The sequence below is a fragment of the Chelonia mydas genome, chromosome 6, assembly GCF_015237465.2.
Source record: "Chelonia mydas isolate rCheMyd1 chromosome 6, rCheMyd1.pri.v2, whole genome shotgun sequence".
Classification (NCBI taxonomy): domain Eukaryota; kingdom Metazoa; phylum Chordata; order Testudines; family Cheloniidae; genus Chelonia; species Chelonia mydas.
The window spans coordinates 88,941,893-88,966,768 of NC_051246.2; the positions used below are offsets into that span (position 1 = coordinate 88,941,893).

At 38.5% G+C, this 24,876-nt stretch overlaps 1 protein-coding gene across 17 annotated transcripts in view; it reads left to right on the forward strand.

The window, feature by feature from the left end:
* MIPOL1 (mirror-image polydactyly 1) overlaps positions 1 to 24,561 on the forward strand; it is a 283,359-nt gene extending 258,798 nt beyond the window's left edge. For all 17 annotated transcript variants that reach the window (XM_043549731.1, XM_043549737.1, XM_043549733.1 and 14 more), the window contains one exon: positions 23,990 to 24,561. In XM_043549731.1, coding sequence (XP_043405666.1) covers positions 23,990 to 24,056 — 67 coding nt within the window. In that variant the 3' untranslated portion in view covers positions 24,057 to 24,561. The remainder of the gene's footprint in view (positions 1 to 23,989) is intronic.
* The last annotated feature ends 315 nt before the right edge of the window (positions 24,562 to 24,876 follow it).

Below are 24,876 nucleotides of genomic sequence, written 5' to 3' on the forward strand. Positions count from 1 at the left end.
GAAATTCACTTTGGTTGTTAACATATAAATCTAAGAAAATAAACACAAACTGTGATAAATGCTGGTACATACATTTTGCCAAGTTAGTTTTCTTAATGGACTAAGAAAATATAAAAGTGATAACACTCTTAGTTGTTTTATCTGTAATTGTTTACTGAAGCTCAGTTCTTTTCTTAAAAAAACCCTGTTTCTGCTTTTAAATTGGAAAAAAATGCAAGACAAATTTAAAGTACATCATATATAATTAGGTAATTTCAGCAAAGGGAATTACAATACCCTACACAAGATATATTTAATCTTACCAGTGATTTGCCTAATTTTTTGGTGATTTTTTTAGTGTAAAATAGAATGAGAATTCCTGCATGTTCCTTGCCAACATAACCCTTACTGTTAATGGAACATATCCGTTTTGCACAGTCCTGCATTTTCCCATTGCATTTCTGGTGTGCAGGCTCTTTATGTTTTCAGGTATTTTACTATAAAACTTTGTTTTGTTTCTTTGCTTTGCATGATAAATATGTCCATTAATGAGAGACACAAAAATGAATATTTCTCTTTTCATTTTATACTGGCATTTGACACATGAAAAGAATGTGAAAATGAAAAGAAATGAGTACTGAACATTTAATAAACGTTAGACTCCTCTGCCTCTGAAAGTAAAACTAATCTGCCTTCTGAGTATAGGAGTTGTGTGCATTTCACATCAATGTCCAAGACGTTCTCTAGTGCCCACTGGAGGGTCTAATCTTTCTCAGAATGATCTGAGCAGAGCAGTTCAAGAACAAGAATGAATCTTTGAATAATCACACCACAATGTGAGGTGACCCCCAGACAGGGGACTGACCAGATACACATATGGGTTTTGGGAAGACGCTCTGATGCTCTTTTTTAACACAGCTGTGAGAAGAATGTGGCTAAGACCCAGTAGTCTTTCTGGAGTATAGCTGGCAAAGGAAACCATGAGGAGAAGAGAATTTAACACATGGGTGTAAGAGAGTCCGCTTCATTGATGCGATCTGAGGGGAATGCCTAATGACTGGAAGAATCAAACTTGGCAATGAAAACACAAAGCTCTTTTCATCAATTCAAACGCAGACTCTAAAGCTGCAGATGGTTACCTCCAGCCTTGCCTATTCAGTGTGGGGTTTTATAAAATGGCACTTTGGTGAATACTAACAGATCAAAACAAAGATTTAATAACATAAAGATGTGGTGTTCATTTTTAAATGAGGATACAGGTCAGTGTCTCAGAAAAGGATAAAATGGGTATCTTTTATTTGTAGGTCTAAAGTCTTTTGAGATTTTTAACTGCAAGCATGATATCTTTAATGTACAGATTATATTCTGTAGAGTACAATTTCTGTTAAACAGGAAATAGATAAAAACTAGACTTCAGGATTATTATGCTGATTGAGTCTTTTTCTTCCTATAAAAATCATACCTAAATATATTTAGTTGAAGTATATCTGGTGGCATGTATGCCTTCAGTCATTCTTCAAAGATAAGGATGGGTCTAGCTAATTAAAAATTACAAGCAGAAGCACTGCACAAAAGAAACAAGTTGTACATTCATGGAGAATAAAAGCTATTTGTTTTGGAGAAATCACCCAATATCGGAGAACTCAGCTGGCTTTACTTTAAATATCACCAATAATTTTCTCTGTTTTGCGGCTTTCACAACATTTGGTTTATTCCTGTTAGTTTAGTAATATGTTTAATGATTACGTGTTCAAATTTTCTATTAAGTTTAGACTGGATTCTTCCCCTTAATTATAAAACAGGATTTGGGGAATGATAGGACCAAATTACCTAATGGAGTAAATAGGAGGAGCTCCATTCATTTTAATGGAGTTTCACCCATTTATGCCAGCAAAGAATTTGGCCCATAATGTCAAAAGTGGGTTTGATCTTAAAGAAGAGTGCTATAATTCTATGTCAGTGAATGTTTGTACTGGTGCTGAATAATCAATAGTATTTTTAACATTATTGTGAGAGTAATTGTAATGAGTTCTGGTGTTCTGAAACATAAAGTAAGCTCTGATATTTTATGGAAGAATATAAATATAGGGCCAGCTGGTATAAATAGGCCTAGCTTTGTCCAGCTGAGGATCTGACCCATAGTTTATAGTGAAACAGATAGTCTATACTCAAAAAAACTAACTAAAATAGACAACTGAGTAAAGGTTGAATGTGGAGAGGTTCTACGAACTTTCTACTGTTTTTAAAGATAATAGAGTTGATGTCTAGTATCAGTAGTGTCTCCCCCTGTGAAAGGTCTATGATTGATAAGATTAGTGTAATACTGACAGTGATGAAAATTAACAACTTTATGGAGTTTCATAATTGGATCAAAAGTTATTGGGTAGGATCTGTTAGGGAGAAAATGCTAGGTGAGGACTGGTGTCCTGAAAGAATGCAGTTGTTAAAAGCAGGTTATGTATATTGTATGATCAGTGTAGATACTACCTCCACCAATAGGAGCTAAATTGTTTTGTTTTGATATTATGATGTATCTTTTTGGGGAAGGAGAGGTTTGAGGAAGTTTTCAGTCCTGCCTGTGTGTGATGGAGTTGTTACTTGCAGTGTCCCTATAAATCTGTTGATTTCTGCAAGTGACTGTTGCAATATTCGCTTCATGGGGCCCATGATCTAATCTCCCCTTGCTGGCTTTTACAGAGTTTGGGAAGGCAACACTAGTCAGTAGCAAGATTTCCAAATGCACAAAAGTACAGTGCACCCAAAGGAACTCTGCAAAGTGTGGCACAGGTGATGCAAGCTTTCTTAGGCCTGCATGGCATGGATATGTACATGAGGAAGTCTGAAATAGAAAAAGAAACATAAGTAAGTTTGAATAGAGGGAGTGTAAAGTCAGTAGATTTTGTGACAGCGGGTGTGGAAACTGTCTGGTTTAGGGTTTAAGACTTGTGAAGAATGAAGAGTAATTGAAATATATAAAGAAGTTCATGTGTGATCTAACTGAAAGCAATTCACAGTACTAACAGAATTTATTTAGGTGTTTAAAACTATTTGCACACATCACAGTTGTTTTAAACCCTAAAATAATCCCCATTATTACTCCACTCAGCAAAATTCCATTTACACTGATAGCAGTATGCAGGAGCTAACATGTATGGTGAAATTACAACTTATAAAGAAAGTCAGTGAACCAACTATCTAGGTATATCTAATTGTATTGGTAGAAAAACCAAACAAGTTGGTGAGGGTATGCCTAGATCTAAAGGAACTTAATAAAGCTATAAAGTAAAAGCAATTTTCTCTCTTAGCTATTGAAGAAATAAGTAGTAGACTGGACTGGAGCTGAATATTAATTTGTGTTAGATGCATGCAGTCACTCATCACAAATTTGCCTGGATAGTTAGAGAATGTTCTGGGTATAATACGTTTCCAACATCTCTTGGTAGATATTTTTTCTCTCAGTATATCTAGTGTGCTATTCATTTTCCATAAAATGTAGAGGTCATTCTTGCAAAATTCTCATGAAAATTTACTAGCCCAGGCATAAAATCTAATCACCCATACTTTGCTGTGTTGACTGAGGATAATTTAAAAATATTTTACTTGCCTATAAAAATAAATTGCTTACCTCAGGGGAGTGTCCAGTTAGAATTTTGTAGTCTGTGTTAGGAGTAGTTGATGGTATCACTGTTGCTGTTGATTTTGTGGCCTAAGAAAGGAATACAATATTAGAAATTGTGGCAAGGAAATAGGGCTTTAAATTTAATAAATAAAGGCAAATGCTGCAAAGCCAGCAATAGGGGTAAAACATTTCCATCTGTATTAACTAGAAAAGTCACTAAGCAGGGTGACACTAAAGTAGAGGCTATCACTAAACTTCTAGTAACTTTCAAATAAATAGGAATGACAGATTGGAATGCTTATGTACTTTCCCAAATTCCTGCTACCAAGTTCCACAGCAACTCTGCCACTTAAAAGAATTATTAAGGAAGTACTGTAAATAACTATTGAAATTGAAACACACTAAAATAGTGAAGAAATAGTAAATAAAAGCCCTTATTTTGCAATATTTATATCAAAACAAATGGACTGGTAGGTGCTGCCTAACAAAGTGGATAATGCGGATTGTTGCTCCATTTCTCTTTGCTTCCATACCGATGATTCAAAGAGGAGCAAAAAACCTCCCCGTCGTAGCAAAAAGATAACTTGCTATAGTATTTCGGTCAGAGAGATTTCATCAGTACATTTATGGGAGTGAATTCCTGGTACAAACTGAGCATAATACCTTAGAGGCTTTTGTTTAAAAATGTTGAATAAAGTACAATATATATGGTTCAGCTTGCAAAGGTATCAGTTTAACCTAAACCATGTGCCAAGTGACATCTTGGCTGCAACGTGTGCACTATTTATGGAATAATTACCAGAACTCAAATTTATTACCACAGTCATTTACCTTTACCATGGACCACTACACAGCAGTACAAGTTAACGCACCTTCAAGTCTCTACTGGTAGATGCAAGAAACTTGTGTGGCTGCAAAACATGTTCTGAACAGGATGATACTTGAGGCATGACTAGAGGCAAAGAGAAATGGCTCATCCCTTCTTCGCTGATTTGTCTGTAATGCAGTAGCTGCTGTTAGTGATGTAATTTTCAGGAATAAAATGAGTGATCTCATGCAGACTGGGGAACGAACCTTCTTGAAGAACTTGTGGTTATGGAATTATATAAAAGAAGCACCAGAGAAAACATTTACTGGCCTGTATGAGCAAACAAATGGTTGTTACGGTTTGAAAATCATACTTATCAAATGTTGTTATCCGAAAAACCTAAAGAATTATTGTATCCTCAGTATATACAAGAAAAACTTGATAAAGCTGATACATTTTGCCTTTGAAGGCAAGACCTGTTTTATAGAATCAAAGAAATGTAGGGCTGGAAGGGACTGTGTCGCAGAGTATGCACACCCCGTCCTATTTCAGGGTGAGGTGGGGTTGTAATATCAACGGGACTACCATCTATCAGGCGATCCTTAGGCTGAAGGCAGCATGGCTCAGTGGTCAGGGCTAAGACGGCTGCACTTGGGCGAAAGGCCAGGCAGCCTAATTTCTGGAGTCTGTGCAGCTTCCTTTGGGTTCAAGGCTGCACGGGCTAGTGGCCAGAGTCAGTACAGCTGCCCTTGGGCTCAGGGCTATGCGGCCTAATGGCCAGAGTCAGTGAAGCAGGCTGCCACCTAGGGGTGGGTGGCGGCTGGGGTAGGGGGACCTGGTCCCTCTCTCTCCACCGGGTCCCAGTCCAGGGCCCTATTGGCACTAAGTGTGGTCACCACCCAGTGATGGGGATCCTACCACAACACTCCAACTTTCCTCGGATGGGAGATACCACTCACCCCACCTCCCTGGGCTACTTCCTACTGTGAGTCCTGAAGTTGGGGTCCATTCATCACTGGGGCCTTCGAGCTCCCCGGTGCTGGTAGCTTATTGGGACTCCTCTTGGCTTGCAGTAGGCAATCGGTCTCCTGTCTGGGCCTCAGGGTTTCTGGTTCCTGCAGTCAGGGGCTGAAGTGGCTCCTGGGCTGGAGTCTCCACCGAGCATCCTTCCTCCCCGGCGGTCAGCCCAGAATGAACTGGGCAGCTCCCTTTTAAACTGAGGCTCATAAGATGGGGTTAACTCTCGCCTAGTGTAGGGTATGCAAACCCCGTGACAGACTGCAAGAGATCATCTAGTCTGGCCCCCTGCACTAAGGCAGGACCAAGTAAACCTAGACCGTCCCTAATAGGTGTTTGTACAACCTGTTTTTTAAAAACCCCCAATGACAGGAATTCCACAGCCTCCCTTGGAAGCTTATTCCAGTGCTTAACTACTCTTATAGTGGGAAAGTTTTTTCTAATATCCAATCTAAATCTGCCTTGCTGCAGATTAAGCCAATTACTTCTTGTCCTACCACCAGTGGACATGGAGAAAAATTTATCACTGTTCCCTTTTAATAATCCTTAACATATTTGACGACTATTATCAGGTCCCCCTGCAGACTTCTTTTCTCAGGATTAAACATGCCCTGATTTTTAAGTTTTCCTCACAGGTACAGTTGGTAGGATTAGATTTGTATTGGTAATTGGCTATTTCACCAGACACAAACTGATGAAAAAATATTTCCATCAGTATTAATAAAAATTTACCAATAGTCAAAGTAAGAAAAATGCTGCTTGAGAACATACTAGCATTTGATTTAAGAATATATACTTTGTATATTTTGAAATGCAACATTGACTTGAATACAGTTAACGTATCTAAATAGTCTTTAACCTATTCTTTTCCTATTTTGATTTGTGTTCCTTCCCCCTTGTTAATGTTATTTGTGTTAAGTATCTGGTCACAATTCATCTTTTTAGTGAAGACTAAAGCAAAAAATACCTCAGCTTTCTTGATGTCATCCGTTATTAGCTCTCTGTCCCCACTAAGTAGAGAACCTACACCATCTTTCATCTTTTTCTTGCTCCTAATGTGTTTATAGAACTTATTGCCTTTTATGTCCCTTGCTAGATATAATTCATTTTGTGCCTAAGCCTTTCTGATTTTGTCTCTACATGCTTGTGATAGTCTTTCATACTCATCCATAGCAATTTGTCTATGTTTCCACTTTTTTGTAAGATTCCTTTTTGATTTTCAGGCTTAGAGAGCTCCTAATGGAACCATTTTGGCCTCTTATTATTCTTCCTGCCTTTCCTTTGCATTGGGATAGTTTTCTGTTGTGCCTTTAATATTGTCTCTTTGAGAAACTGCCTGCTCTGCAGAGCTCCTTTTTCCCTTAGATTTTCTTCCCATATATCACTCATATTCAGGCTACTTTGAGCTGAGTAAAACAGTAATTAGTCACCTGAAAATCTATCTTTGCAAAGCATGAAATTCTTGATCAAATGTGTTCAAATCATGTTCTGCTACATACTAATACAAAATGCCTAGCATTTGTAGAGCAGTGGGCTTCTGTGCATGTTACACCCAGTTCAAAATATCCAAGGTCAAAAGGATTAGCAGAAAAAACTGGTCAAAAAATATATTCAAGAAAAGAGAATAATCAGAATCATCTGTCCAATTATGAATGGGTAGACATCTGAAAACAAGACTTCTCGTTGCAATTAGCTTATTTAAAATAAGCAAGAGAGACTGTACTACAAGATAGAAGTTGATAGTTCATAAATAGATGCTGAAAAGTTAATACAGCGGGATGATAAAGCTACTGCCCTCCAGTAAATGCTGGTGTTCAGAAGAGATACATCCAGGAGGTAAATTGAAACTTTCTCAAGTGTTGGTCAAAAAAAATACTCCCAGATCCTGTACAGTACAACTACACAGTGGACATGAGTTCAGAAATAATTTGGAAAACATATTGAAGGTACCTGTGGACCCTGAAACATACATATACAGAGGAATTCACTGATGTGGATTCTACAGCTGATGTAAAAGACACAATTCAGGATCTTTCCCCAACACCTGAAATGTCTGAGTGTTCCAGGAATAATGCCCTAGTGTTCCAAGAATAAAGCAGTACTTCTGATGGCAGACTGTCTGTGTTGCTATTCAGTAAGTAGTATGTCTCAGCCCTGGCCTATCTTCAATGTTAATACAATTTGATACATACTGATTAAAATTAACTAGGTAGAGTCTGCTACATCACCTTGATATCATGAATCTAAGTCAATAAATCAATTCAAAATATTTAAATATGAACTAAGGTAAAATGAAAACTGATGCATGTGCCGAATGCCTCCTCTGCCATCTACTAGCCAGATTGTGGAGACCTTTCAGCACAGAAATAAATTTGATCTAATCTGTTTCCCATCTCTGAATCCGTCCTAACACTTCCTGCTTCTTTGAGGATATCCCATAATACATCTGTCTTTGAAATCAAATACCAAAAGTCTCATTGCAAGCCTAGTCTCTGGGGTGTCACAGTGTGACCTGTCATTCTGGGATATCTTTCTCTTGAGATCCCCGATGCCATGGGTTGAAGTGAGATTTCTGGCATCTGATGGCTTGTGTTGAATGGCAACATTATGTTCAGTGATCTACATAAGAATGAAGTCAAGAGACTCTTTCCTCAAGATATTTACAGAGAGGCTATTCCTGCATTCCTTGCACAGCCCAAACTTACATAGCCTTCATGGAATTTCAGGTGCATATGGGATGCAGAATCAAGATCAGAATGTAAGGGTTGGTCTACATTGAAAAGTTACATGTGTCATAGCTACATGTCTTGGGGGTGTGAAAATCCACACCCCTAAGAGATGTAGTTAAGCCAACCTAACCCCCAGTGTAGACATTGCTAGGTCAATGAAAGAATTCTTCCGTTGATGTAGCTATTACCTCTAGGGGTGGTAGATTACCCACAGTGATGGGTGAGCCCCTCCCATCACGGTAGTAAGTGTCTACTACACTGACCGCTACAGCTGTACAATTTTAAATATAGACATAGCCTAAGTCAGGTATTTATCTACTTACTTGTACATATGATTTAATTTACTTGTCTACTATAAAATATGGCCTGCAACACCAATCCTCACAATAATTGTTTTTAAACATGAATAACTAGGATCTAAACCCATATATTTATTATCATTTGAATATTTATCACTTTAATGTTCAAGAAAATGCAGGCAGTGCTACAACTTATTTTACCTAAACAGTAAAATGTATGAAAATCAAATGTTTTCAGTCAACATAATCACAGTATCCCATTTTTTGACCCGTGTGTTCATTTACAGTTTGCTTATAGCTGCTTGACAGAGATGGAAGTTTGTACATTACAACGTTGTTCTATTGATTTATCAGTAACAAAATATACTAAGTATACTCAGTAAACTGGAAAAGCTAGCTCTAAGGCTAGTATTGTATAACATCAGCTTGTTGTGGAATACTTCAGAACAAAATCAGAATGTTGGCATAGTCAAGATAAATGGTGTAAACTAACAATGGTGTAGTAATGGTGTAGACTAGCAAAGACTAATATTTAGTAAGACCAATAACACAAACAAATTAGATCTTGGAGTTGTACACTTTGTCCAGTACCAAGAAGCATATTTACATAGCATTTTAAAGCATATAGTCAACTGTTCTATGACAAACTATTAAATTACCTTTTTGACAACACACTAAATACCCCTTGAAGACAAGTAAGAAAACTTTTTTGTGGAACTTGCTTTTTTTCCTAGGTGAAAAAGTAAGTCTCTCAGTAAATAATCATTAGCTTTTATCATTTCTATCCAAATAAAATATACCCATGGCATTTATATTGCTGTTACTAAATGATATTTAATTGTCTTGCCAGAGCCATTTATCAAAAAAGGTAAAAAAGTAATTTATTTGTGAGTTGGCTGTTGGAATAAAAATAAGGGTATTTTTTAATAATATTGAAATTGTTTCTGAAAATATGCAAAAGATTGAATATTGTAGCCAGATAAAACTGTATTTGCAAAAACTCAGGAAAAATTCAGACTTTTTGAGGCTTATGAATTACTTCTAAAGTTTTACTGAAGAGCTAGTCACTCTTGTTTTTTACAAAGCCAATGGAAATAACTATTGCCCCAATCCAGCAAAGCACTTCAGCCCATGCTTAACTTTAAACAGACTTGAAATCAATGGGACTACTCACTTGCTTAAAGTTAAGCAGGGCTGTAAGTGCTTTGCAAAAATGGAACCTACCCAATTCTATGAAGAAAAAATAGTTTTTCATATTTCTAACCCAATATTAAGTGACTAAACTAACAGCCAGCTTTTCCCATAAGACTTTGAGCAGGTTCTTATATTTTAAATGAGGAACTCATGTGGAGAGGCAGCATGTCTACAGCATAATTTGAGGAGAGCTCCATGCATGTGCAGATGGCACATTTTGCTGAGTAATGTTAATCCTCAAACAATGCTTTTGCGATCTTTTTTCTATTGTGTGCAAGTGATCACCTCCGCATTCTTGTCTGTTTTTGCGCAGCAGCCAGCACAATGGGGCCCCAATTGCCATTAATTCTCCATTAATAACGCCCATCCAAAATATTTTAAAACATTACAAGAAATAGATATTGTAGGTAGAGAAATGGCTCATCCACAGCATTTTCCTTACATTATTGAGAGACTAGTAATAAATAATCTGCGGTTATTTTGAAATGGTTTGCAGGATTTGACCAACTGTGAATATCTCCAAAACGAGAGGTACTGAAAGGTCTATGGGCAAGGTGTATTGCTCGGTGTGTGCCATTGGATTCTGCCAGAAGGTTGGGCAGTTTGGGCTACTCATCTGTCGCCTGTCATGAGGGAGATATCACAAGTGAGAGCTTAACTAACTACTTTCCTGTGCCTTCAAACCCTTTCCCATTGTCATTTGATCTTTCTGTGGCACCATCTCTTCCATTTCAGCTTGAGCAACATCACCTCAGTTATGCCAGGAGGGAAAATCAACTAAAACACATCACGCCTATATAAAAAAGGGTTTTTCTAAAAGTATATTGAAGGGGAATTGATGGTGGTTTGGGGTGGGGGGAAGGGGAGAGTTTGCTCCACAGACTCCGCATTGCTCTCAGTCATAGTGGTACGGCTAACTACAAGGAGAAAGAAGAAAAATAAGAGCTATCTAGAGCCCACGGAGTCTGCATCAGTGTTTGTAAAATATGCACAGAATCAAGAAAGAACACAATCTTGTCTTCATTGTTTACAGTGTCAAGAGGGTGTTTAGTGTTTTAAGCAGGTACCGCCCAAAACTACGGCTTGGTGGGATGCGCTCGAGAAACAGAAACCTGGGCAGTGTAACAGTGTTTGCAATTTTGCAAACCTCATTATAAACAAGTCTTGACTAGGGCACACATAAGAGAGGTGGAGCTGACCTGGAATAGACAGACAAGAAGGTCAGATCTGGTCTTACAAGGAGGACTTGTCTGAAGCACGCCGAGAGGCCTTAGAATGATGGCATTAACATTTAAAGATAGTCACAGCTTCCCTAGAGACTTTTAAAAATACACCATTTGGCTTACTGTGTAACTAACACAAAATAATCTAAAACAGATTTTTATGCTTAAAAAAGTTTTTACAGTTGTCAGTTAATCAGTTTTTGAGGTCATTTTTGAGTATTTCTAAAGAAGGCCAAAATCTCCAACAGAAGATATTATTGTATTAATTCCAGTTCCTGCAGCACATACCTTCTGACACATATCATTAAGAGAGTTCTCAAAACCTGGAAGCATTCTAGATCCCCAAGTACGAACTTGGTCCAATAAATGGGCCATGGGACTGGGAGCCAAGAGAGACAGGGTCTATTCCCAGCGCTCTCTTCAGTCCTGATCCTGCAAACGCTTATGCATGTGCTTAACTGTGCACCTATGAGCAATCCTGCTCACTAAGACTACTTCTGAATAAAGTTAAACACATGCATTAAATGTTTGGAGGATTGGGGCCTTACTGGTTTATTGTGTGAGCTTGAGCAAATCTCTTAACTTCTCTGCCCAAACTTTTTCCCATCTGAGAAATAGAGCTAATGTTACTCACTCACCTTTGTAAAGTACTTTAAGTTTTATGGTAAAACGAACTCTAAGTGCTAAGTAGTGGTACTAGTTAAGGCTACGTTTCCGTCACGGAGTTCATGGAAGTCACGGAAGCCGTGACTTCCAGAGATCTCCGTGACATTCTCTGCTTCAGCCCCGGGGGCTGTGGGACTCTGGAGCTGATACCCTGGCAGGGTTCCAGCGACAGGCAACAGCAGCAACAGGGGCACCCTGCAAGGTTCCAGCGACAGGTGACAGACTCCTGAGGGGGCCCCTCCTCATGGTTCCAGTGACAGGCCACAGCCTCTTGTGGGGGGAGGGGGAGGGAGCACCTTGGGCGAGCAGCTGGGGGGTGTCCTGTTTTTTCTTTGGGAAATATGACCACCCTGCAGCTCCCAGGTGCCGTGGGCAGAGGGCTTCCAGCTGCCTCAGGCGAAGGGGGATCCCCACAGCTCCCAGCTACCACAGTGGCGGGGGAAACCATGGAGCCACAGCAGCAAAAGTCACAGACGGGTCACGGCTTCCATGAATTTTTGTTTATTGCCCGTGACCTGTCTGTGACTTTTATAAAAATAACCGTGCCAAAGACTTAGCCTTAGTAATAGTGCATTTTATTATTAGAAGCTCCCCCCACGACTAGTGGGGGACTAACATGCATCCCTGGAGGGACCGGTGTTTTGGAACAGGGATTGCTGTCCCATACAGAATAAATTGCATGGAGCAACAAAACTTTCAGTATCTGCTAGTGTGAGTCACTGCAGGACATTTGCCTATTCCACATAAGAAGCCCTGGAGCTAGCCCTGCATTGAAAGGGCAGAATTCCCAGCTCGCTATGATTGTACTCACATTCTTTTCCAACCCTGGTGTTTGGGAGACCATGGGCCATTAAAATCTGTCACTGTCCCTCAGTCTAACAGGCACTGATCCAAGACTGAATATAGCAACTACCGGACTTAGGAAGAAAGAAAATGTCAAACCCTGCTCTCGTGCCTTGATCATCTTATTCTTTTTCAGTGGTTTAAAAACAAAAACAAAAATGTGAACCTCATAGTCTTGATTTTATTACTTTACAAAAATGTGTATGGCTTTATTAGCTTTCTCAGCTTTGTACTGGTTCAGTTTATTGGTTAGCAGGCAAGCTTTCTCACTATCAGTCTCAATCTCTGTGATCACAAACCTCATCTCTTATGGAAAGAAAAACATCCACATACCGTTCCATGATTTTTCCATGACCACATACTCTAACCTAGAGTTTAGGAATACTCTGCATGGTGACAATAGGCACAGCAGGCTGTGTTAGTCAGTTTTGATGTTAAAAAGAGAGAGAGAAATGGATTTTTGGCATTGCCCAGCAGGCTAAGCAAGGGCTTACCTTTGGCTCCATTGCAGATAAGTACTATCTATTCTGTAACCTAATACTACAGGATCTAAAGAATAGTTCTTAAAAACAGCCATGCAAACAAAAAAAACCTCATCTGGGACCTTGCAACCACCTCAGTCCTAGCTTAGATTTGAACGATCCCACAGAGCTACTGCTATCCCACATCATTCTTCCATCTTGCCAGTAACTTGCCTTTTGTCTGTGTGGGTATCTGATGACACCTGTCAGCTGGCCTGCTTTAGCAGCAGTAAATACAACTCTTAAGAAGAATGTTGGTTGTCTTGCTAAATGGATTGTATATAACAGGACACTGCAGAAAATAAGTGACCCTATCAGAAGTATTATTGAAATAACTCCTCAGCTGATGTAAATCGTCATAGTTCTGTTGGAATCAATATGCTGATTATGCCAGCTGAGAATCTGCCCTTAAACTCCGGGCTGCACATGAATATCACAGCTATATACACATGCAGCTTTTCTCTGGAGAGAATGCTCTTGAGAGAAGGGTGGGGAGCTGTTAGGAGAGAGACTGAGCCTTTCAGGAGTTCATGACTTTTTAATAACATCAAACAGCACTACCAAAATGAAAGACTAGTATTCTTCTGTGGTTGATGGGAAGTAGTGATTTCTCCTCCCTTCAAACCAATAAATACTTTGGCACAAAGGCTTTCTATGGTAAAGCTATCTGACCTGAAAAGCAAAACTGCTAGTTTTTCTTATGCATGTGACAGAGAGAATTGTTCCAGTAAATATTTGGTATGTAAATTAAATAAACCCCCAGTTAATGTAAGCAAAAAAGCTGTGAAAATGTGGTCATTCCAAGACACATGTTCTGATGCCAGGATTTTTTAGATGAACTCTACAAGAAAGAGAACAAACTATGTAACAAAATGACCTGAAACAATAATTGTCAGTGACAAACTGTCATGGAGAAACCAGCATAAAATAAGTCACACATAAAGAAAGAATTTAGAAAATGGTTTCTAATACACATGTGGGATCAGAAGGTCACTAATGAAGCTACCGTACAAGTTATTGGGCTCCATAAAGGGATAACTCGATGAAATTCTGTGGCAGGAGGATCTAATGGTCTCTTCTGGCCTTTAAATATATGAATCTATCATCTATTCTAATTATTATTATTTGTTTAGTGTCAACAACTTGCGCAGAATGGTACAGTACAGCAAACAAAGACAGTCCTTGCTCCAAAGAGCTGGTTGTACTGAAACCCAGTTGAGGTGGTAAATTAGTGATTTCAGGGTTTTTTGTCTTATTTGTAATAAGATAATGTCTTATGGGCAATCAATAAATGCTCTTCTTAATAAGCATTCTAAAATAGGGGAAGAGCTGTACCCTTAGCAAGAATGACTTAAGTCCCAAATACGTACACAGGGCCTAATTCTCCATTAGGAGTAAAACACTATCAAAACAGAATGGTAGTGTTTTACACTCACTTTTCCTTGATGTAAGTGATGGTAGAAGGTATGTGGCAATGCTGATGTCAGGTTCATAATCTTTGAGACAGAAGGTAGAGGGGAAACTATTTGGCGAGATTAACTGTTGTGGGCCACAGAACAATATTTAATATTTTAGCCAAGGCCCATGTAAACCAGGTTTATTTTGAAAGGAGCCCAACTGGCTGTATTTACCTCTAAGTTTAATCCAGTACAAAATTATTCTTTCTGGTAGAGAAGATGCTGAAGGAGTGAAGAAGTATGAGGAAATCAGCATGATGCCTCTAAACCATATCAAGGTGTTATCCGATAAATAATCTATTACAGGATTGTAGCAGATCTGCACTTGGTCTGTTAAACACAGACATCTCCCGCTCTTTCTGTCTACTGTCTCTTACTCATCACGGAATGTGTCAGAACTGTTGGGTTTGGGAGAGGCCTTAATGTCAGCAAAATACATTCCACAAGAAGCCAGCAAGCACCCAAGTAAGGCCATCTTCATGGCCTGAGCTTAATCTAATCTGTTGGACAGATAACCAAAGGTTAGAGTATAGGTTTATAGGCCTTTATATAGTATTTCAAAATCCACAAGGGTTTTGTTTTTATCGCTTTTATCATCCATCTGCAGGTAGAAGCTATTGTTTTGTCCTAGTCTATGTATTGCGGTGCAGATTAGGACATAAGGCTAATTGAAGAATGCTATTCTCTAGTAGAGGTATATTTTAGGTAGACCTGAGCTGTAATCTCCCCAGTGATCCCCTTGGAGCAGTGCAGATCTACACAAGCCCTTACTCAAGGTTTGTGGCTAAATGCCACTGTCCACCATAAAATGAGCAGCTCAGGCCAGAGAAGGGGCACAGGTGGGGGAATGCGCTGTTTCAGCACATCTCTTAGCCTTCATCAGTAGATCTTAGAGTAAACTCAAACCCCAGTTTAAAGCTGTATTCCTTCATCTGGTCTCCTGTGGGGGGGCAGCGGTGCAAAAATTGCACACACACACACTCCCGTAGTAGAGGGGTGAACTGAAAGAACAGTGAATAGAGCCCTATAGCTAATATTAAAAGTTCTGTCATCAAGAATTTTTAAATATATTTTAATAAGGAAATTTCCAGATAATTCAGAATTATTCAAAATCAGAGTAGACATCAGCCTCTGGAAATCTGGAGCCCACCTCCAATGTATGGCAACCCAAAGGGAAACACCAAGGAAGGGCAATCCATAAATCTACTAAAAATCAAAGCAGTCAAGCACTTAGAACTGTCTAACCACATCCAGTATTCAAATCAGAACAGCATGCATAAGGGACAAGAGAGCACAAACCTAAAGTAACTGCATAAGCAAGCAAGCAGACTATGTCTTGGAAAAGAAATATCTGACTGCTTAGGCAGTCTGCTTCTGTAGATGGGACCTTCTTCTCAAAGATTATGAACATTTCATGAAGAATTTATTCCACCTGATAACATCACAGTAGCAGACCCCACTAGTAAAGCTGTTTGCTGCTACACTCAGCCACAGATTTCCTTGCTTTTGGCCTAGAATTAACTCCAACTTCATATAAAAAAGAGCACCATTAGTCTAGCACCACTCAAGAGTCTTAAAGGCAATACGTCTATTGCTAAAGTAAGTAATACTCATGTACCAGCTTTGCAGATGTCTTTGCCTTTAAACTATAGGACTTTTCTTCTTGTGCAAGGTTATTAGCAGAAGCACTTAGATAGGCACTATAGAAATAAGATAAAGATAAAGAATATTTCTCACTCCTTTTTATGCTCCTCAAATATGGCAAATTTTATCCATCCTTTAAGCATGGAATTTATTGCCCTTGGAATGTGCAGCTCAATATGACTAAAGGCAGAGCAATCATATACATATGAGGACATAATTTGGCCCAGTGTTTTTTTTCCCTTTTAACACGGGTCTTTGAATACATAGATACACTATACCAAAAAGAAATTGCACACCAGTAAAGTGATATTTGTAAGGTGAATTAATCTCTTAGAGCTAGATTTTCAAAGGCATTTAGGCATCTAATAAGGCAGATAGGTGCCCTGTGGAATTTCTAAAAATACCTAAGCAGGTTAGGTGCCTGTCCTATTGAAATCAATGTGAGTTAGGTGCCTAACAAGATTAGGCACTTTTGAGAACTCCACTATGAGCCTATCTGTTATCTTCAGGGCCCTAAATATCTTTGAACGTCTGGACCTTGGTCACTAGAGTTGATTTTTTTCCACCAGTCAGTCATGCATGTTCAATCTTCACTAAAAGGTCAGAAAAATCTCTGAAAGCTTATGCCCAAATAAATTTGTTAGTCTCTAAGGTGCCACAAGTACTCCTTGTTCTTCCTGAGGATACTCTTTGGGTAGCTTCAAGAGGTGAAGCAAATTGGGTCATTATCCATGCTTATACTTTGGGATAAGCATTGTCTTATGCATCTTAGTTATCCTCAGAAGAGCACCTCCTCCTCAAAGTATTTCTTCACAGTATAAGACTCACAGCAGTGAAAAGATTAATTCATCCTGTTTTGCAAGATCATAGACAAATGTAATAAATGTGTTTGCAACTTAACTAAAATATATCAACACAAATATACAAGATGAATAAAAATGAATACATATGTATTAGGGCTGTCAAGCGATTAAAAAAATAATCGCGATTAATTGCGTTGTTAAACAATAATGGAATACCATTTATTTAAATATTTTTGGATGTTGTCTACATTTTCAAATATATTGATTTCAGTTACAACACAGAATACAAAGTGTACAGTGCTCACTTTATATTTATTTTTGATTACAAATACTTGCACTGTAAAAAACAAAAGAAAGAGTATTTTTCAATTCACCTCATACAAGTACAGTAGTGCAATCTCTTTATCGTGAAAATTGAACTTACAAATGTAAAATAATTTATAAAAAATAACTGCATTGAAAAAGAAAACAATGTAAAACTTTAGAGCCTACAAGTCCACTCAGTCCTACTTCAGCCAATCGCTCAGACAAACAAACTTGGTTACAATTTGCAGGAGATAATGCTGCCTGCTTCTTGTTTACAATGTCACCCGAAAGTGAGAACAGGCGTTTGAATGGCACTGTTGTAGCAGGCGTCGCAAGATATTTACGTGCCAGATGCGCTAAAGATTCGTATGTCCCTTCATCTTCAATCACCATTCCATAGGCCATGTGGCCATGCTGATGATGGGTTCTGCTCAATAATGAGCCAAAGCAGAGCAGACCAACACATGTTCATTTTCATCATCTGAGTCAGATGCCACCAGCAGAAAGTTGATTTTCTTTTTTGGTGGTTCGGGTTCTGTGGTTTCTGTATCTGAGTGTTGCTCTTTTAAAACTTCTGACAGCATGTTCCGCACCTCGTCCCTCTGAGATTTTGGAAGGCACTTCAGATTCTTAAACCTTGGGTTGAGTGCTGTAGCTATCTTTAGAAATCTCACATTCGTACCTTCTTTGTGTTTTGTCAAATCTGCTGTGAAAGCGTTCTTAAAACAAATGTGCTGGGTCACCATCCGAGATGACTATAACATGAAATATATGGCAGAATGCAGGTAAAACAGAGCCGAAGACATACAATTCTCCCCCAGGGAGTTCAGTCACACATTTAATTAATGCATTATTTTTTAACAAGCATCATCAGCATGGAAGCATATCCTCTGGAATGGTGGCCGAAGCATGAAGGGGCATACGAATATTTAGCATATCTGTCACATAAATACCTTGCAACACCAGCTACAAAAGTGCCATGGGAACACATGTTCTCACTTTCAGGTGACATTGTAAATAAGAAGCAGGCAGCAGCATCTCCTGTAAATGTAAACAAACTTGTTTGTCTTAGCAATTGGCTGAACAAGAAGTAGGACTGAGTGGACTTGTAGGCGCTAAAATTTTACATTGTTTTGTTTTTGAGAGCAGTTATGTAAAAAAAATCTACATTTGTAAGTTGCACTTTCATGATAAAGAGATTGCACTAAAGTACTTGTATGAGGTGAACTGAAGAGTACTATTTCTTTTATCTTTTTACAGTGCAAATATTTGTAATAAAAATAATAATATAAAGTGAGCACTGTACACTTTGTATTCTGTGTTTTAATAGAAATCAATATATTTGAAAATGTAGAAAAACATCCAAAAATATTTAATACATTTCAACTGGTATTTTATTGTTTAACAGTGCGATTAATCATGATTAATTTTTTTAATCATGATTACTCTTTTTTAGTTAATCGCGTGAGTTAACTGCAATTAATTGACAGCCCTAATATGTACAAAATAATGGGGTCTAAATTATCTATTACCAGTCAAGAAAGAGATCTGGGAGTCATCATGGATAGTTGTCTGAAAACATCGGCTCAATGTGCAGTGGCGGTCAAAAAAGCTATCACTGTTAGGAACCATTAGGAAAGGGATAGATAATAAGACAGAAAATATCGAGTGTCACTATATAAATCCATGGTATGCCCACACTTTGAATGCTGCATGCAGTTCTCAAAAAATATATATTAAATTGGAAAAAGTACAGAGATGGACAACAAAAATTATTAGGGTTATGGAAAAGTTTCCATATGAGAAGAGAGCAAAAAGACTGGGACTGTTCATCTTAGAAAAGAGGTGACTAGGACGGGGATAGTATAGAGGTATATAATGAATGTTGTGGAGAAAGTGAATAAGGAAGTGTTATTTACCCCTTCACATAACACAAGAACCAGGGGTCACCCAATGAAATTAATAGGCAGCAGGTTTAAAACAAACATAAGGAAGAACTTCTTCACACAACACACAGTCACCTTTGAAACTCATTGCCAGGGGATGTTGTGAAGGCCAAAACTATAACTGGGTTCAAAAAAGAATTAAGTAAGTTCAGGGAGGATAGGTACATCAATGGCTATTAGCCAAGATGGTCAAGGACACAACCCCATGCTCTGGATGTCCCTAAATTTCTGACTGCCAGAAGCTGGGGCTAGATGTCAGGGGATGGATCCCTCAATAAATTGTCCTGTTTTGTTCATTCATGAAGCGTCTGGCAATGGCCACTGTTAGACAACAGGATACTGGGCTAGATTGGCCTTACTGGGTCATACCAATGGTCTTTCTTATGTTCTTAATATTACTTCCTATAGGTTATTGGCTTCCATCCTTTTTATGAAAATTTACCAAAATTAAGAGTTCTGGTGTACCCACTAGTTTCCTACACCTCCCATTCAGCTATGCATGCACAATGGAATTTAGGCTACGATCTCTGCCATAAGAATGGCATTTGGAGCAACAAGCTCCACTGTGGATTAGACGGCACAACCTTGAAAGGGAGATAGGAAATATGCAGCAGCCCATCTGAGCTAACAAAGAGGCTAATCATTCAGGGCCCAATTTTGTCACCTTTACTCACTCTGGGTAATACCTTACTACACAGGTAGTCTCATTACTTTAGTTGACTATTCACAGAGAAAGGTGCTACTCTGTAAGTAAGGGTGGCAGAACTGGGCTCTGTGATGGACAACAGGTACATAGAATTATAGTTCCCAAAAGTGAGTCCTGGGGCTTTTACCAGGGGTTGTTAACCACTGATTTAGGCCATAGCACTATTTTATGGGATTAAGAGGTATGTTAGGGGTACAAGTAGGCATTTTGCTGGCTCTCTGCACAGGGGTGAATTTCACCGTCTTTGTGATTTAATTTATAATTAGCTGTTATTTTTTATTTCACAGAATTGTTTAGATCCATGTTAGAGATGTGGTTTCTTAATCTCCTACGATTAAAAATCATTTTTTCTAATAATAAATAAATGCAAATCCATACAGGACTGACATAAAAGGCATATAAGCTCTGCATAGTTTGTACTTGTTGCTGGATACCTCATTTTGATGATTGCAGTCATCATTCATCAGAAGAGCAGAAGCTATGATTGTTAAGCCTCATTATTTTCAATGAGGCCTGACAGTTGCAAGGTTAAACAGAAGACAGCAACTTTCATCCTACTGGTATTTCTTTTCAAATATGGGCAACTCTTCACTAACTTGTCTACTTTGGTATCCTCTGCCATTGGTTGATCACAAAATTGTGATCATAGCTACATATCTAAGCACGCTTGCAAGAGAAAGTTTAAACATTAATCTCTATTCCATATTTATCTTATGATCTTAAAGGTACTTAAATAACTGAAACCATTGTAGTTTTTTCCCCATGTGTGCAGCTGCACAACATTGCTTTTAATACAACGCTGATTTAAATAATCACGCTATCAGGTGTTTCTGTTTTCCAAAAAATAACGAACCCTCAAATCTCAGACTTTCAGTGTGTCAGATTAGTTTCTTCATCCCTTTTGTTCCATAGCAGGGGTTGTATTATCCTGGGGATAAGTACTAGTATGAGAGAGATTTTCATAGGTGCTTAAAGTGGCTGAGAAGGTTGTTGTGGTGCTATTGAACATAATAAATAAGATACCTGTGAAATCCAAAGGTCCTAGCAGCTGCTGAAAGTAAAGGGAGATGAATGATAACATCTAAATGAGGCCTGGCCTCCTTCCCTTTCCATATTGCTATAACACTGAGCTTTGTGGGCCTGAACAGGTCTAGAGCCAGCAACAGCCCGAGCCATTTTGCCAGCCAGGACAGAAAATGTTTTAGGACCATGCTTCCCGACAGCAGTTGAAAGTGGGAGAAAACACAACCAGCCAATCAGGATTAGAGTGGGGCAAAAAACCAGCACAGCACTTCAGTACCCCTGGAAGTTGGCACCCAAGACAACCACGCTGCTTGCCCACCCATAGAACTGGCCCTTCCTACAGCCCCTATTCGTGAAGATTAAAAATGTCATCTTAATCCTTAACCTGAAAAAGCCAGCAAAGGAAAGCTACTCTTCTTGGATATCTCCCAGATCTTTTGCAGAGACATTAGGCAATTCCTGGTTGGTGAAGGTTAGGGAACTGATGTCTATTACATGAAAAAGGGCATATTTCCTGCAGATGGAAAACAGATAAGATACAGTGGGTCTGATCCTCAGATGATGTGAATTGGTATCACTCCATTGACTTCAACTGTTCAAATTAGATCTTTTTGAAAAATGGAATTCCTGTCCCATGGGAAAAGATTTTGAAATTGTATTTCATCCTGAATTGGGACGAAAAGTAGAAATCTGGGAATTTCTTTGTGAAACTAAATATTTAATTTGGACTTAATTAAAATATTTCATTTCAATAAGGTCAAAACGTTTTGTTTCAACTTTATCGTTTTGACTTTTATAATTTTATTATTTTGACTATTATAAAAGTTGAAAGATTTCATCAATAACATATCTGTTATCAAAATGATGAAGTCTGAATGGACTGTTTCATCCCTATGAAATGTTTCAATAATTTCCCATCAAAAATTTCAACAAAATAGATGCACTCCCATGAAATGTTTTGATTTTGTCAAATCAGCATCTGCTAACAGAAAAACATTACATCATAAATTTTTCAACCAGCTGTATTCCAAATTATTTTAAGTATTGTCCCTGAAATAGGAAATGATAAAATATATGAACTTCTAAGTAAGAGGGAAGAAAAATATGGCGTATCATGTGAAAGCTATGAGGTAAAATCCTTAGATCTTCTACGACCTAAAAGCCACTCACTTAACCAGCCTGGAAAAGTATTTCTGGTTAGAGTAAACTGCATAAGAACTGACTTAAGAGAGTTGTGTAGATCATGGTGGGTAAGTTGTTTCCTGCCTGATCCTCACCCCCAAAAGTTTGATGAACTCCTGTAGATGCATGTGTTATGGTAAATAATGGAAATTATAGCAAATAAAAGACAAAAGAAAAAATGACAAAGGTACAAAGATATATAGACAAGGGGGAAGGGGAAGAGGAGGAATAGTTAACCTGTAATGATACTACCTATGCTAGTACTTAAAATGTGAAACTACACAGACATAAAAACTGCATCTCCAGTACCTTCACCATGGAAAATGCAACCAGTACCATCTACATTTTCCATGTGTCATTTCCTGGTGCCTGTCGATAATCTTCCCCTCAATTGTTTTTGGTAGTGAGTTCCTAATCTAGTTTCAGGATTTAAGCCATCTGAATAGCACAATAAAAGGTGTAGTTTCATGGTACTCAGAGGTTACTGGAAAATGCGAGTGTTTCAGTACCTAATTGTACACATTAGTGATTATCAGATGTTATAACTTGTGGCAGTAAATCCAAGAAGCATGAACTAATTCTTTTGCACTAAGTCACTAATGCATCCATTAGGTCAAATGCATTTTTCAGCTTTAAGGGGGTTAAATTATTTTTATATTGTATTTATGTTCCAGTGTTGTGCAGTATACAAAAACATACACACACAACATTTTCTCAGACCAGAAAAGATGGTGAACCTTCAGTGTTGTGTGCAGCTAATTGGGCTCACAAGTCACAACTCTTGTTAACTGGCATAGGCACTGAAAATATTCCCTTTCCCTCAGTGTCCAGCTTTATGCTCTGTGTTTATTTGTGGGAGAACCTTCATTGGAGTATTACATTTAAAAAAACAGATTAAACGAAGGAAATAGCTAAATACACTTTCCCTGGAGTGCTTAAGAAAAATGCATATGACTGTGAACTCCTGGAAAAAATTTAGAATTTGGGTTTGGCTGTGTGCCAGGAAGAGTCTGATCTTGTGAGGCACAAGATAGAACACCCTCACTCCCACTGCATTGGCGTCTATGGGAACTGAGTACTCTGAGCATTTTGCAGGATTTGACCCCAAATTATGGTATGCTCTTGTTTGTATCATCAATTCAAAACATGTGAACCCGTGTAGACATAACATCTTATACACTCTCAACTCAGAAACTCGACTTTTATCATGTATTTTGAAAAGAGATTTTCACACATGGGATTTTTAGAGATAAACATACAGTATGTGCAAGGCACATTGCGCAATTGAGCTAAGGCTTGGTCTAGCCTTAAAAATTAGATCGACCTAGCTACAGTGCTCAGGGCTGTGAAAAATTTGGCACCCTCAGCACCTTAGTTAGGTCAACCTAACCCCCACTGTAGGTGCAGCTAAGAATTCTTCTGTCGAACTGGCTACTGCCTCTCGGAGAGGTGGATTAACTAGTGACAGAAAAAAGCCTTTCATCAATGAAGGAAGCACCCGTGCTACATCAGCATAGCTGCAGTGCTGCAGACTTGCCACTGTACCACTTGTAGTGTACACATAGCTCTAATACCACGTGCTAGTTTTCTTTTAAAGAAAACAAGACAATTAGTATTGCGTTTAGTGAAGGCAACAGCCACCGAGTCGGGTTGTTTTTTTTCTCCAGGAATTGAAAGTGCTGCCCATGTATCGCGGCATATCTGCAGCAAGATTTATTCATACAGTCCTGTGTAAACTAGTGTGTCATGGGGGTCTCAGACACTGTATGTCCTACACAGAGGGAAGATGAGTTGATATACACCTCGGACTGTGACTGGGTTGGGCTGTAGGTTAAAAGTTTCTCTCACGTTGTCGGCATTCTGCCCTAGTGTCTGTCTTTTACAGTACTGCTTTGTTTCTTAGCATGACCACCACCAGGACAGCTTGGTTCAGTGCAAACACTGTCTCTTTCAGCCAGAACATTCCTAATGTTAGCTTCCTTTTTATTTTCTTCCCTCCCTTCCCCACATTGCCCGCATCTCAGGTTGGAAAGACTGGTGGACGTCCTGAGGAAGAAGGTTGGAGCAGGGACCATTAGGACTGTGATCTGACTGAAAGCGCCAGCCTAGGGAAGCATTCACATCTGGTGACCAGGCTGCTTCATTCAGCACTATGTAAACACTAAAGCCTTAACTTAGCAAACAGTTGTTAGAAGTGGGACACTCCAATGACATTCCAGACTGAGATAAAATCAAATCATAAATGTTTAACCACTTCGCTGCTGAGTTGTGTTATTTGTCAAACTGTATCTCTGCAAACATGTATTTGCTTTAAGCAGCTGTATTGTGGTATGGTCAGTGAGTATTGTGGAAATCATTTGTGTGCTGTTTTAACAGTAGTCTCTTCTCTCAGTTAACATTGTCGGACTGCAGTGTGCTGAAAGGCATAGTCTGGTCATGTTGTTACATACGGCCTGCTTCAGGGGCCAGTCCTACAAAGCACAGTCTCAAAATGTAAATCTACTGTGCTATTTATCAGTCCGCAAACAATTGAATATTTTAATGTTGAATGTATTTCTTAATTGATAATAGAAGTTCAGATTCAATGTTCTATGTATATTAATATCATGGAGATGTTTTCCTTCTGATGCACACTCATAATCCCTCCATATTGTAGTTTGTTAATCAGAATTATGTAAATGCATCATGGGGAAGGTATACACGTGGCTTTAAAAAGAATTTCTATAGCTAGCACAGAATCCTACTATAGATCAATTTCAGCTCCTTATAAACATGTATGTACAGTTAGATTTCACTAAAAGAGTAGATTCATTAATTTGTAAAAACGTAGTTACATTGATTAGTGTTGAAGCTGTAGAGAAGATTATTCTGATTGTTATATGTCACTCTTCTTCCCTCTCTTGTGAAAGAA